At 41.4% G+C, this 15,291-nt stretch overlaps 2 protein-coding genes across 3 annotated transcripts in view; one reads left to right on the top strand and one right to left on the bottom strand.

Moving 5' to 3' along the window:
* ACSBG1 (acyl-CoA synthetase bubblegum family member 1) overlaps positions 1–2,770 on the top strand; it is a 37,904-nt gene extending 35,134 nt beyond the window's left edge. For both annotated transcript variants that reach the window (XM_033070254.2, XM_033070253.2), the window contains exon 14: positions 407–2,770. In XM_033070254.2, the coding sequence (XP_032926145.1) occupies positions 407–483 (77 nt within the window). In that variant the 3' untranslated portion in view covers positions 484–2,770. The remainder of the gene's footprint in view (positions 1–406) is intronic.
* On the bottom strand, positions 1,591–15,204 carry IDH3A (isocitrate dehydrogenase (NAD(+)) 3 catalytic subunit alpha). Its single transcript, XM_033070255.2, has 11 exons — positions 15,086–15,204; positions 12,992–13,054; positions 11,247–11,330; positions 10,036–10,150; positions 9,352–9,539; positions 8,772–8,905; positions 8,077–8,179; positions 7,934–7,998; positions 5,725–5,809; positions 5,098–5,250; positions 1,591–3,211 (listed from the first exon to the last, which is right to left on the bottom strand). Exons 1-11 carry the CDS (start codon positions 15,110–15,112, stop codon positions 3,128–3,130), a joined length of 1,101 nt encoding a protein of 366 aa, XP_032926146.1. The 5' UTR covers positions 15,113–15,204; the 3' UTR covers positions 1,591–3,127.
* Between the last annotated feature and the right edge of the window lie 87 nt (positions 15,205–15,291).

The raw sequence follows: 15,291 nt of genomic DNA, 5'->3' as shown, positions 1-15,291 counted from the left end.
CTAAAGAGTACTGATCTGGAAAATATAAAAGCCAAAACTTCAGGCATCAAATTTCTCTTTAGAAGGAAACAAAAGCACCAAGACAGTGAAAGCATGATAATGGGGCCCAAAGCATATTACCAGTCTCTTTGAATAAACTGGGAATTGCTTAAAAGCTTTCAAAAATATATTTTTATGAAAAAAGCAGTGGCCAGTTACCACTCTTACCTGCAGCTCCCTTGGAAGTCCTCATGCTTATCTGAAGGCAGCCTCACATATCACACTTGCTTCTCACTTTTAGCATTTATCTGTGCTTAGTGGGGGGCATGTTCTTCCCAAAGGCTCTTCAATAAAACATAGGCACCAAAGCTCAGACTGAGAAGGAATTTCTGTTCCTATTTCTGGAATTGATTCTCCCTCTTTCAAGGTCCCACAATGAAGCTGAAGCGGCTCGCTGTGCTCGAGAAATACCGAAATGAAGTAGACTCCTTCTATAAAGAATAAAAAGGGTTTCCTCCAAGCATTAAGAAAGATCTGTGAGCAAAAGGAAGTGTTTTCTCATCAAAAGCATTAACAAAAATTTATGCTTAAGAGTTTGTAGTCTATTGAACCAAACACCTAGAAAGCTGCTGTCACTTTAGTTGTTCCTGATACTTACCTGATCCTTTGTCCTCATTTTACAGAAGCATCTACAGTGTGTCCATTCTCTAATACTGATTTTACTTTATGACCTAAATGATTAAAACATCCTTCTGTGTTGTGTAAAGCAGATATAACTGATTCCTCCAGATTTAAACAGAAAAAGTTTTTTATACACTTCCATTTTTCTTATTTTTCTTTTGTTCTACAGGATGTTTCCTGCAGCTCATGATATTTTGCTAGATAGCAGCACTGCTTAATGAATGCTTAATGAAACTGTCACACCACTCCAGTGATAATTACTAAAAAAAAAATAAAAATCAGGAAGGCTAGAATTTTTTTCCCCTCCCAGGGAACACTTTCTTGTTCATTAACACATTTCAGAATACGAAGACACTCCTGTTTCTGTAATGCCTTGAATTCAGACTTCTGTGAACACAGCAGTTTTCTTCTGAAGTCCACACTGGAATAAGCATTACTATTTCTCAGAAAAACAAATAATCAGAAAAAGCAGGGGAATATCTCCCTAAGACTGATAGACACAAAGGAGCTCTCACATTAAAATGCTATTACAGAAACTTCTTTAAAATTGCTTACAGTGCTTCTTTTTGAGCAGTATCTGCATGTTCCAGTATTCCCATTGCACTAATTCTGACTAATGTGGGCTGCATTTCTTCTTACCCATATGCAAAATAAATCATATTATGAGACGGAAATGCTTGGCACAAGGTTGTCTAAAGGGTGTGCTGTAAGTGATCTCGGGCAGACAGCTCTAGTAGCTCACACAGGCAGGAAGCCCACAGCCCATATCGAGACAAAATAATGATGCAGAACTGGGTAAGGTTTCCATATAAGCTCCATCACCAGTCACACACATCTTACACACCTCCTAAGATTTGTTGCAAGTACCAATAATCAGCTCAATACATAAGACAAAGCGGCAGCCAAGGATTATAAAAACAAAACGAGCAATAGGTCTTTGAAAAGTTTATTCTTCCCCATTTTGTGCGCAATGGTAATTCAGAATTTCTTTAACAATATTAATCTGAAGGAAACAAGGAAGCAGCAGCTTGTAAAACACAAAGAAATGTTGCCCCATTCACGAAAAGCAGAGTGTCGGAGGAATAAAGTTCCTCTGGCATGTTGTTAGACTGTATAAAAAAGCTGGGATGCTTTAGAGAGCGACACGAGTTGTTACTCCCAAAGTTGTTTTACTTCTGAAACAACCAGCCCCAAACAGTTGTAATAGATATTACAGCACTTAGTTTCTAGGAATAGAAGGAGGCTGTAAGAAGCTGCCTTCTGGCCGGAGGGGTAATCCTGTGCCACACCAAGGAGTTTGACAATACCTATTTCCATGGCAGGCACAGGAATGGCAGCAATACCTTGACAGCTCCAGATCAGAAGGACTCAAGTGATGATCTGCACCTCATGGGGAGGGGAGGGCAACCAGGTGCTTTTGCATTCATTAAGCTTAGTAAGCAAGAAAAAAATAGATTCAGATCCCCTTGAATAGGGATGAAATGTATTTCTGGAACATAGGCACCAGAGCCAAACCGCTGATCTGTCTTAATCCATTTAGGACTAGTCTCTTACATTCAGAGTTTCTAGAATAAAATCACTAGTCAATACAGGAAGACACACTGAGCAGACTGTGCACAAACTACAACACAAACAGCATTCTAGCCGAAGTCATGAAATATTGAGTGTAAATTTGCAAAGTTAGTACTTTCCCCTCACTAGATACGGTGGAAGTAATTTTGTACAGTTTGCCCTCATCAGAACTCTGTTGTAAAGTGTGTTTCAGAGAGGAAAACTTGTAAGAATTATTTTGGTATATAGATTTTTAAAAACCTTTGCTTCAGCATTAATTTTCACCCCTTGATAATGGTTGTAGGTTTTTTAAAAATACTGAAATAGATTAAATTTCTAGAATTTTGTATTTCTTAATTCATGCCTTTGGTGGGCAAGGCTGTATTTCATGAATCACCAGAGTACTAAAGTGGTTTTCTCATTGCTTCTAACACAACATTGCTATTTTAAGTTATTTTATACCCGTTTCTGTGTATGAAGATCATCTTGTGCTACTCTTAGGCTGAAAACCTATCTTTTTAATTTCAACAAGATCAATAAAGTAGGTTTTAAACATTAAGGTGCTTTTATATTTCACTAATTCTGTTACTGGTTTGTTTGCATAATTTTTCTGTGGAAAGCAAAACCCTCTAAGTGAAATGGAAAATATTGGACAGTTACAGTGCCAAAAAAAGAATTCACTTACATAAAAATGTTCACCAGATAGAAAAAAAAATAAATAAGACAAAGCACTTGGAAAAGTCCACCGAAAGCAGGCACAAGCATTGTTTGTAGCCATTTGGACTAGGTTTATTAATGGAGAGGCCTCAGCTAAAAAGTTTGCCCTCAAGAGACAAGCAAACTCTATGCATGTGGATATCAGGTTACATATATTGTACTCTGTGATATGTCCTTCCAGTCACCAGCAGCAGGAGGTTTAGTCTTTATCCCGTACTCGGCGGCAAATCTCCTCTGTGAATTCCGAGCACTTCGCATTGCCTCCCAAGTCCTTTGTCAAGACCTGAAAGAAAAAAAGGAAAAAATATTACTGAGATGTATTATGGGGCCAGTGTTGTCTCTGAATAGTTCTGGATGTTCTCATGATCTGTTGAGTATAGACAGTAAATAAGGTGAGCAGGAACATATCAAGTTTGAGTTCTGCATCCCACAGAGACTTCATCAATAGGGACTGTTCAGGGAGAGAAAACCTGAGTATATATGAAGTACTTATCATGTTACCAGATTTGAATGTGATTTTAACATGATTTTATCCCCTCTACAGGAAGAAAGTATGTGTGGTCAAAGCTCTACAAAGTCCTTTAATGGTGTAATTAATGGCTAAGTATTTACATCTTCAGTAAGAAGTTCATTCTTTGGAAGTAAAATTCACATATAAAGGCTCAGCACAAGGACAACTAATAGAGAATAATTCAGAAAGACTGGGTCTTTTTTTTAAGGAAACAGAACAAGCACACATAACTCTTAATGCTGTGTGTTAACAATTCTCAAAGTTTGCTTTATTTATTGAAGAGACAGGAAAAGTAGAATTAAAAACCTCTTTCATCAAGTACAACTCCTGTCTGGCATCATGAAGATGGTAAAATAAAGTGGGCAACATTCCTTGTCCAACCTACCTAGACTAAAGCACTCTAGGAGATAATCAAAATTGTTAGCTCCCCCCACTGTGGCACACACACTCATAATTAACTGGTTGAGGGGAAGGGAGGAATAACAAGCAAGAAAAGCAATCATGGTTACTATTTTAGGCTCTTGTAATTTAAATTGCATTATGAGGCTTTTCAATTTAAAAGATTCTCTCCATTGTGACATACAATGGTAGCATTATATGTAACTAGTGAACAAGTACCCATGTCAGGAAACTTGCACTGTTATCTTCCATAGAATTACTGACCTGCAGATGGAGGGTTTTATTTCCAGAGCAGTAAATGGGAACTTTACAGGAGCACCTCTTTATTCAGTTGTAAGTTCAGATTTTTTTTAACTGGCTTCTACACATACCTACACATAGCAAGATAGCTGCAAACTTACAAAATGATGACAACTTTTGGTTTCAGCATTCTTGTTACTTTTAATTACAAAGCAGCTTCTCATGGTCCTGCCTAAGAGAAATGAACCAGCATGACTAGCTGCTAATCTTCTTTAACTGCAATCTTCAAGGTCTTTCCAACTATGTTTTCAAGAGAGGGACATCAATGCAGAGGAGTGAACCAATAATGGTAAGACCAAAAATTTGTCAAGTTTCAGAGCATAAGCCCCCTCTCCCCACAATATCCCACTGGAGTCATGAATCTGAAGACACTCACTTCCAAAGAGAAACATATATAATTCCCAGAGAAAAAAGTTAATACTGGATAAAAACTGTTCTTTTGTAGTAAAAAATGAGTGGAAAGCAGTGAGAATGAAAAAAGAAAATAATGGAGCTGAAAAAACAAACAGAAGTATTACAGTCAGGAAATGCTATAAACAAAGTGGATGATGAAGCTGTGAAAGGCAAGTGAGTGTCCTTCCCTTCAGGATCCAGATTTCAATATATATACTTTGTATGTTTCATAAACTTCTTAAGGGAAGTGCTAAGAGTTACTTATAACTCTTGATTCCCTTCCTGAAAAGCAGACATCCAGTTCCCTGTTCTGGAGTTCATAAAGCTGTGGAAATGTAAAATGAGCATTGCTGAGACAAAAGGAATGCTACAGAATGTCCCCTTGTTGCTGTGCTGGGCAGATTTATTATCACCAAAGATAGTGTAATTCCTGTCAGAGAAGGACAGGACTGCTCATGCAACAGCAGCTCAGCAGGCCGTCCCCCTGCTGCTGTGGACGTTCCAAGGCAATTCTTGCTTTGACACGACATGAATTCACTGCATCGATGTGCACAGCCTGGTGTTACCTTTCCATCTTTGATGGTTTCAAAGCAGGCTGACTCAATCTTGGAGGCGTGTTTGTGCAGTCCCATGTGGCGCAGCATCATTACAGCGCTCAGCAGCAGGGCCGTGGGATTGGCCATGTCTTTCCCTGCAATGTCTGGTGCTGTTCCATGAACCTAGAAACGAGAGCAAACCTGCCTGTCACCATGTCATTAGGCTGACTGAAATGTCCTAGGCAGTTGTGCGAGCAACCTGAGCCATAGGCCTTCCTGGTGAAACAGGACTTGCTCTGCTGGGATACAGTCAGCGGAAAGGACATGCCAAGGACCAAAACAATTCACTTCAGAAAGGGAAAACTAGGTCACCTAATATCTTTACACTGTGCCCATCAAGTTCTATTTCATAGGGGGTATTTATCATATGAAAAAGTGGGAAAATAAAGTCTCAGTCAAAAAAAGGATGTGTGAAAAACCTACACGGAGTATATACTTTAACCTCTCAGGGGAAAGCTTGAGCATCTTCACAGTCAAAGAGAGTTCTAGAAAGGACTTTGTTAGATAAATGTCAGAAACATTGTATGGCATGGGAAAGTTTAGATTGTCCAGTTGAGACCAAGTTGTTGCTGCTCTGCCTTGTGTAACAAGACTTACAGATTCAAAAATGGCCACGCCGTTGGCACCAATGTTCCCACTGGGTGTTACTCCAAGGCCCCCGATGAGTCCAGCACACAAGTCACTGAAAGAAACCCAACAACAAATTAAACAATCCACAAGTTTTTCCATATACAGTTGCCTCTCTGCATGGTATTAAAATATTTTTGTTTATCAATCAACTGCAACTTAATTTATCCACCTGCACAGTCCAAGAATAATATGGAGAAGGAACAGATGCTGGTAAGCCACCTGTGCCCCATCAGAACCTTGGAAAATTCTTAGAACTACTAGCAGAAGACAGTGTAATAAAGGAAAATGAAAAGGAAATTCCAAATACTAGAATGAAGCTGATAAGACACAGGCACCACGAGAGGTACTAGAAGCACAGAAGAGTAGAATTTCAATAGTGTAGAAGTCACAAAAACTAATTGTTACGTACAGTTCCCTGTGACTGTCCAAAAATCTTACTTCCTCTGAAGAGGCCCAGAACTACTTTTCCTATGTAACTTCCTTCTAAAAGATGTGGAGTAATTTTGCTCAGGTAGGTGAGTTACTGGTGGTTTTGTGGTGTATTGTGTGCAGCTTAAGGAACATTTTCCAAGTGACACCAGCTTTCCCCCTCTCTTTACTCAACAGTTTGCAGGTCACAAGTCTGACATTAGCAGTTCATCAGATATAAGCAATCTGCATTTGGTTTCCACCCAAATTAACATGGGAAAGGACAAACCAGCTGTGCCCATTGTCTTTGTACTGTACCCTCCAAGCTGAAAGCAGTGATGAACAAAGCTCTTAAAACTCTGTTATTTTCACATCCATACACGATTATTGCCTGCTTGGCTCACACTAAGCTAAGTTAGTCCTTAGCTTACGACTAACAAAGAGAAAAATTTGGATAGCTTTGCAGAACAGTATTTTAAGCTCAAATAAATCACCTATTTTAAGTTGCATGGAGCCTGGGAAAAACTGAATACAGTCTGCATTTGCCATTCTAAGTATTTAATGCTTAAAGAGAAGAGATTGTCTTCTGCCTATTCGGACCTCTTCAGTCTAAGGAACCTGCTTGGCATTCAGTTCCTACTCCTAGAGCAGCGGGTGAGACCTCACCCAGTGGTGACAGTGCCCTCTTCAAGAAAAGACTCAAATTTATTGTAAAGTTTTAGAATGATGAAATTTTTTATGGAATTTCTATGAGAACTTCAAAATGAGTGATAGTGAATTCTGTGAAACGGGATTGATGATGAGACTCCTCTGATTTGGTCTCTCTTCGTTAACAGTCTGAGAGCTGCTGTGAGTGCCCTGTGCACACCTTCACTAATTCTTAAAGCAAGAAGCATTAGTTTCCAATGTGATTTTTTAGTGTGCACAGCCTCATCAGAGAGAGTGATAGCTTAAGAACCATGTCTTCTTATATGTAAGTTACCTTTAAATTTATTATCTGTACAAAAAAACAGGGTGAATTCTAAGTTGTGAGTAGTCAAAAATGTAAGTAAAAATTCCATTTCAGGCTCTTTTCTCAATCTCTCCTTAGGGGTGTGAGAAGAAACTATGTCACATAATATACTTAATAGTTCCAATTAAAACACTTCATTTTACAGGTGTTTAATGGAATTTACACTATACCTAGTAATTGTACAGAATGGAAAATGTGTGCTGATGAGTTTTGCCTTCAAGACACAAAGAATCTCTAGTATTAATGTTATTCAAATATAAAATTTACTTTGAAGGTAAGATAAAGTAATACATAAGGCAAGAGCTGGCATAATATGAAGAGGCCCCACATTTAGTTCTTCAGTGACTGTGCAGACTGACTGAACTGTATGAGCTCCCTGTGTACATAATGGTCCCACAGTCACCCTAGACAATCTGTTTTAGTGCTGAGGATAAGAAAGTTTTTCTCTAATATCTAACCAGGTATTCATTCTCTATTACAATGTAAGCCATTATATTCTTCACACATTTGGAGAAATTTCCCTGTCTCATCTGAACATAAGCACAGCCTCCATAAGCACAGAGATTTTTAGGAATAAAAAGTACATTCTTATCATATAGCCCTGGCATCAGCATATTAATAATTGAAGCAGTGAATGTCTGTTAAGAAGCCTGAGTGCATAAGACAATCCCCCATCTGGCTTGCATGTGACCTCAGTGACTGTGGGGAAAGTATCAATATTTTACATGCTGGGAGTTGAAATGAAAATCTCCATACCTGAGGATGTCACCATACAAGTTTGGCATAACAAGTACATCAAATTGAGATGGATCTTGAACCATCTAGAAGGAAGTATATTTTCATTAGGGTTAAGAATTTAAACTGAAAAAAATAACCACAACTAAAATGTAAATACTCACATTCAGACATACAGTATCCAGATACATTTCATTGAATTTAATATCTTTACAGTTTTCTGCTGCCTCCCTGCATTTTCTCAAGAAAAGCCCATCAGACATTCTCCTGCAATTAGATAAGCAAGAGAATATTGCAGTTATTGTAAGGAAGCAGTACTGCAGATAAAGAAAGCTGCATGCAACAGGGATTAATTAGAATTTGGAAACTTAATTTGTGAGTATTTATCCCTCCTAAAATGTTTCTGTATCAACAGCTTAAACAGCATACATTAATTCTCAGAATTACTTCTATTCATTTATGAAAGGCTTAGTGAATTTGTGAAGGTGATGTCACATAATATCACGTGTTACGACTCAGTTCAGAATAAAGTGGTGTGGAAACAGCCACTTTCATCCTCAGTTTTTAAATTAATTTTTCTTCTTTAAAGGTTTCTAAAATAGGAGCTTTGGAAGGAAGGATTACTACAAACTTGCTAATAACACTGGTACATGCTTATCTCAGCCCTGTCAATACTGGTCAGTACTGCCTGTTTGACTCAGGATGCCTTTATTTAATATTTTTTTCCCATTTTACTGACTCCCAGTGCCATCAACACAAGTTTTACACTTGAATAAGAGTTAAGCAGTTATTTATAATTAAATGTTTGGGGATTTTTATTGTTTTGTTTAGTTTTGTATCAAAAGAAGTGTCAACATACATAATATTTGCCTTGTGCACTGCAGTCACATGGCTTCTCTGATTGTTTCTGGCATACTCAAAAGCAAACTCTGCAATGCGCTTGCTGGCTTCCTCTGTGATCAGCTTGATGCTTTGCACAACTCCATCAACAATCTGAAAGACAGGAATCATCAGCAGGGCAAGTTCATTCCTTCCCCTGGGAACCAAGCAGCAGAACCGTGAGGCAGAAAGCATTTCACAATAGAACATTTTATGGGTGCAAAGGTAAAGATCCCCTAACCCCAGTGAGGCACAAGGTGAGCAGTGCAGAGCATAGGGGCAGTACTGGCACGTTTCATGGGTTCAAAGATAAAAGATCCCTGCACCCAGTGAGGCTCAAGGTGAGCAGTGCAGAGCAGAGGGCAGCACTGGCACGTTTCATGGGTGCCACGAACAGTGAGCATTGCAGAGCAGAGGGCAGCACTGGCACGTTTCATGAGTGCCATGGAGGGTGAGCAGTGCAGAACAGGGGGCAGAGGGCAGCATTGGCACATTTCATGGGTGCCATGACTGATGAGCAGTGCAGAGCAGAGGGCAGGGCAGGCCCCTCTGGCACCCACCACGTGCTCGATGCCGCTGTACTCGCCCTCGGTGTTCTCGCGGATGGTGACGATGTTCACATCCGTGTAGGGAGTCTTGTAGCCCTCGATGGACACGCACGGGCGCACGTTGGCGTACAGGTCAAAGGTTCTACGCAGCAGCAGATTCATGGACGGGTGCCCTGCAGCAATCGGGGTCTTCAGGGGCCCTGGAGAAAACCAGACACACAAGGATGAGGAGGAGATAAACCCTTCATGGATCTGACAGCTCAAACTGTAGGTCGAGTGGGACTCCTACAGAGGATCTCCAAATTCCTGTTTAACCCTCATGCTGGAATGCCATGGGAATTCTCTGTTCTTTCTGTCAACTACTGCACAGGAACATTAATCAGCTGGGTAAAGTAAAGGCCAAATGGCAAGCCTTACATGGAGCAGATTTTACAAAGTGTGTTCATTAAAACATATAAAGATACTGCTCATTAGTAATGTAGTTATTGCATGCTATTGCGTATCTTAGAAATGCCTTCTGCAGAGAATCCAAAGGTTGGTATCAACAACTATCAAACTTATGGCTTGGAAATGAAGGACTGTTCCAAGTACAGACAACTACCCTGTAATTACCCATTTTACTGAGCTACAGAGGAAGAACTTTGGCTTTACATCAAACTCAAGTATTTAATATCTGTGTATTAACCCCTAAAATACCTTTTAATCCCATTTTGTTTTTATCCATGGATTCTTTGGCTTCTGGGGGTATCATCCACTTCCCTCCTGGTCCTTGGATAGCTGTAACATTCCTCTCTTCCCACTGAATAGGTGCCTAAACACACACACTGTGTTAACTTCAATGTCATGACTTTGCTCCAAGTTTTAGCTTTCACAAGAAGGTGTGTAAGGAATATTGTCCAGGCCTTTCTGAACAGTATTTTCTCTGGTGACTGAGGATAAACATGAGATATAGTTTTTGAAAAATGTAATCAAGCAGAGGAAATGAAATAATGTGAGCAGCAAATCATCGTAAATGTGAATACCACAATGCTCCCCTAGATGTCATGCATGCAAAGTCCTACTTCTCAAAGGTTTTAGAGCTGTTGAGTTCCTTGTGTACAAGAGACAACATTTTAAAGGTGAATTCATTGAGAACTTGTCATCCCCACTGACTGGAAGACTGTGTATGACATCGATGTGTATCTGTTATCTCTACACACTGAAAATCTGCACACGGTCCACAATGCTTTCTGAATTTGCATTCACCACAGGACTGTAAGTGGAGACAGGTTGCCACCCATTCATTTCATCAAGACGATTCCACAAAGGAAAAGATACAACAAAATTAAAAGAAACTTCACTTTTCAAATCCGTGTTGGGTAGTTGTAATAAAAAGGGAATATGCCTGGGTGCTGTTACTAATGTGGAACAATTTAACAGGCATCTTGCCTGACGAGCTGCATTTCCTTTCAAGGGAACTTGACAAGCTGTGGTGAAGTTTCTCAGAAAGGTAAGAAAACAGTTCTTGGACACAGACAGTTTTCAGATCACTGAAGTTTATGTGTTTGACAGGACGGCAGGTGGATTGTGGAAATGAGCCAGTCCTTTCACGCACACTTTTGATCTGCGCTTGAAGTCATAATAAATGAAAGAACATCCTCTGTCAGTTGCTCAGGATTACTACATCAACAAGGTGATTTCACATGACATTGAGTTTGTATTTCCAAAAATTAAACACAGCATTTGCTCTTAATCTGCCAGCTAACAGTTTCAAGCTGTGCCTTGGTATCACATTCCTGTCTTTTATTAGCTGAAGCTTCAAACTCTATACTGGAAAGAAATTTTAATAGCTTAAATATGACTTAATCTCTTAAAAGAAATTTTAAGCTTTTTTTAATATGCCTAATACATATTTGTTGTTGACTTACTTTGGCAGCATCAAAGATCTTCATGACAGCAGCAGAAATCTCGGGTCCAATGCCATCTCCTGGGATTAAAGTTACTGTTTGTACCTAGGTCAAAAAATACCAGTAGTACAACAAATGAATGTTTGTTTTCTACATAGAAAACATCTTCATGTGTTGTAGGAACCAAGTAGCTATTAGAAAACAAAAGAAAAATTCCTCTACCAAATATTCAGTATGAAGAACAGCAGTCCTGGACAGAAGTGAGGACTGGCTTGCTTTCCAAGGAAGTATGCAGATGTTTTGAGAGAATTGTTTAAAAATTCACCTACTACCTATTCCTATTTCAAAAGAGAGGCTGAATGTGAAAAGCAGATTCCTGCTCAGTACTCCTTGAAATTAATGAGCACAGCACACTCTCCTCTGGAAATGTGGAGAGCAAGTTATATTACCAAGTTATGGCTCTGTTCCACATATGTCTTCAATATTATCAGCAGGCTGCATAATACTGACACATGCTAAAAATGATTATTCACCTTAAAAAAAACACTTATGCCAAGCTAAACTTCTCAAGTGACCTGCAAAAAAATCTCAGACCCATTTTTAACAATACCAACTTACTTTCATCTCATAAGGTCCTCAGTCTTATTTTATCATCATCAAACAAGAAAAAAAATGCACAGCCCAAGGTTAACAAATAACAGGGGAAGAATGTATTCTGCTTTGAAGAAAAAAATAAGTTATGGTCACTGTTCTGAGGGTACGTGCTCCAGCTCATTTTGTTTTATTTAGAGTGAGCTTTTATGGGCTCATTATTACGTACAAAAAAGGCAGCACACATACATTATTTGAAAAACCCCCACCAGAATCAACTCCCAAGGCAGACTTTCAAAATATATTGATTGATTTTCTAACTTTTAAACCAAAGAAATTCACTGTGCACAACGGAAAAAACCAGAGCTTCAGACAAAAGAAGCCTGCTGCTGAGCAAGCTGCCACTGATGAAATGGCTCAAGAGAAGTGTTGTGCTGTCTGACTGCACTGCAGGGCTCCACCTGAGCCTGAAACTGTTGGGTTTCAATAGAACCAGGGTGCCTCACCTTCTGATTTTTATACTGGATAAGTGACCTTTCAGTTTCTTTTCTAACTGTTGTACCTGCTGCTCTACAAAAATTCTCATGAAAAGCCACAGTTCCTCTTTAGGATGAAGTCCTGCTTAGGGGTGCTGAGCCCAGCTCCTGCCTTCACTGAAAAGAAGGCCCATGGGCACTTCCAACACACAGACATAAAGAACGTAAAACATCTACAGGGAAATACACAACGTCTAAGATGGTTTAAAGAGGACCTTGAAAAGGCAAAAATTTAGATGCAAGGAATTCTAAAAGCAACAGTAAAGTAAATCTATGCTTAGAGGGAAGTCTGCAAAAGAAAGAAAATGAGAAGCTTCTCAACAATCTTTCTACTTTGCCCAATATTTATTTGCCCATTCCCAGATGAATTCCGGAGGACTGGCTTATGTCCGTATTTTGTGAAAACTTTCCACGCCACTTGTATTTTTTTGCTCGAGCCTTTTGTAGTCTCACATTGATAAGCAATTGCCAATGACAGTGATTAACTGGTGCAAATCCAGGATGGCATTAGGAGCATGCATGTTCACTTGTCTGGCCCTTATTTTTTGGGAACGTAAGAATAACAAGTGATCTTATTGATTTCCAAACCTGCTCATTGAGAAACTTCTTAAAATAAAAGAATGGGACTATTATACTCACAGCATTACCAAAACTTCTGGTCACCTTTTTTTGGCTTTTGAAAGCACCTAGCAACCGAGAAACCTGCAAAAATCCAAAACAAAAAGATACTCTTTTACAGCACAAATGGGATTTTACAAGTTTAACAATACTGCAGCAAATCTGCCTTTTAAAGTCATACTGCTTTAAATCTCCTATCTCAAGCTAATATAAAAACCCAAATGAAACCAGAGTAGCCAGCGCTTTGCCAAGCTGCAGGCTAACCCTTGGGGCAGCCCCGCCTCGTGGGTATTCTTAGCACAAGGTTAGCCCAGGACACACTCCCTGCCTGGGGGCCACTGCCCCGCCTGCAGCCCTCACACACACTGCTGGAAGCAGGCTGCAGGAACTCTAGCTAAATACACCACATGCTAAGGATGAAGACACGTGGAAAGCAAAGTGAAAAATCAACCACTCCATTGGTAGTAGTTGGGTGGACAGTATCTTTACACGCTTCAGGTGATGCTTCCAAAACTACATTAGTGTCATTTCTTCCATTTAAATTGTGGTGAATTTTATACCTGTAGGTGTTGTACTGTTGTCTTATGCATATCTGTCAGTCTTTTAAAAGTGGAACTGAAATGCACATTAAAGACTAAATTCACCATAGTAACAAGTCTACACATCAGTCATACAACTGCATTTTCTGAGTATTCTGAACTGCCATTAAGCTTCAAAACTGGGGTGGTATCTAAGCTTGGACTCTTGCCCAGCTGAGCACCATGGACAAAATCCCTAATATGCAGAAAAATCACAGCCTCCCAGTCTTAACCTCCTCTCTAGGTCTATTGATGCCTCTGGGACTAAGAGCCAGGAGACTCCTAACTGCAGAGATTTACACTGCTTCAATTCTGCCATATTCATACATGCAGGCTGTCTGCAGCTATCAGGCTAGAAACGTCTTTGAGAATTTGTACTCCTCTCTTGTCACACTTGTATTTGTTATTTCTTTACTGACAGAATGGTGTATGGCAAAAGGAACAACCTATGTCGGCACCAACAGAAACAACCAGCAACAATATAATTCTCAATATATAATGCATATTGCAATGAAGGCTGGGGGAGAAGTAATCTAAGCTAGATCTATTTTTACTTGTAGCCCCACATGAGATGTACAAGGTCACTGCAACAGGCGAGCAGTGTTTACAAAAGCAGGCCACACGGTTGAGGATGAAGGCAGAGCAATCAAATGAAAACGTGAAGTTGACTGTGCAGTGTAAGTGTATTCATGGTACAGATCCTTCATATAGAATCAGGATTCACATTCCAGAGTAGGCCTGGGAAGGGCACAATCTGTCTCGTCAGAAATCGTGGGCCTAGTACATTATACTGAAGTTCAACATTGGTAACATCAACAAAGAATCTGCCCAAGGAAAACTGATCCATTCTGACCTTAAAGTCACGTGTCCCGGGTAGCGCTTCAGAGTTCCTCCTTTTTTTAGTAGGTAGGTTAAATGGGGCGGCTCAATGACTTTGCCTCTAGTAGGCTGTTATTCGAAGGTACAAAGAAGTTTCATTTACTCAAGCAAAATCCAGCATCTCCGTGACAGCCCCGGGATAAGGCCTGCGTTTCGGAATTGTTCAAAGCTGTAAATCCCTGAGGACAGGTGTAGGGCCAAAAAGCAGCCGGAGCCCGGCACCCGGAGCCCGGCAGCCAGCTCTCCGCAGCCGGCTCTGCAGTGCCGGGCACCGCGGGCCCTTTGCGGGCATGGCGTTTGCAGGCTGCGCTGTGTGCCACCCGCGCACCGGCAGCTGCCCTCGGCCGCGGTGGTCCCGCCGCTGTGTGACCTCTACGGCGCGACCTCTCCGCAGGCCGCTCCCGGGAATGGCGCGGCCTCCCCCCGGCCCGGCCCCCACGGCCCGTTCCCGCGCCGTCCCGGGGAGGAGCAAGGACAAAACCCGCGAGCGCCGCGGGGCCGCCATTATGCCCGAGCCGCACGGCCCCGCGCCCTCGGAGCGCTGCCAGGGCCCGGCGGCACCGCGACCTTGCGGCCAGGCGGCCGCGCCTCAGGCGCCACCACGCTCCGGGACGTCCCGGGCGCCGCGGGGCAGGGCTCAGCCCGACCCGCTGCCTACCGTGGGCATCCACGCGGTCGCGGCCATGACGCGTCCGGGCACCGCGGCTGCCGAAGCCCGACAGCTCCGCGCCCGCCGCTAAACCGGAACCGGCGCGCGAGGAGCGGCGGCCCCGCCCCGCCCGCGAGGCCCCGCCCCGGGACCGCCGCTGCGGCAGCGCCCGCGGCGCCTCAGCTCCCGCCCGCCGCTCCCTCAGGCGGTCCGAG

Source organism: Catharus ustulatus, chromosome 12 (assembly GCF_009819885.2).
Source record: "Catharus ustulatus isolate bCatUst1 chromosome 12, bCatUst1.pri.v2, whole genome shotgun sequence".
Lineage (NCBI taxonomy): Eukaryota > Metazoa > Chordata > Aves > Passeriformes > Turdidae > Catharus > Catharus ustulatus.
Note: the sequence above shows the minus strand (reverse complement) of the source record. Positions and strands in the feature narration are given on the sequence as shown.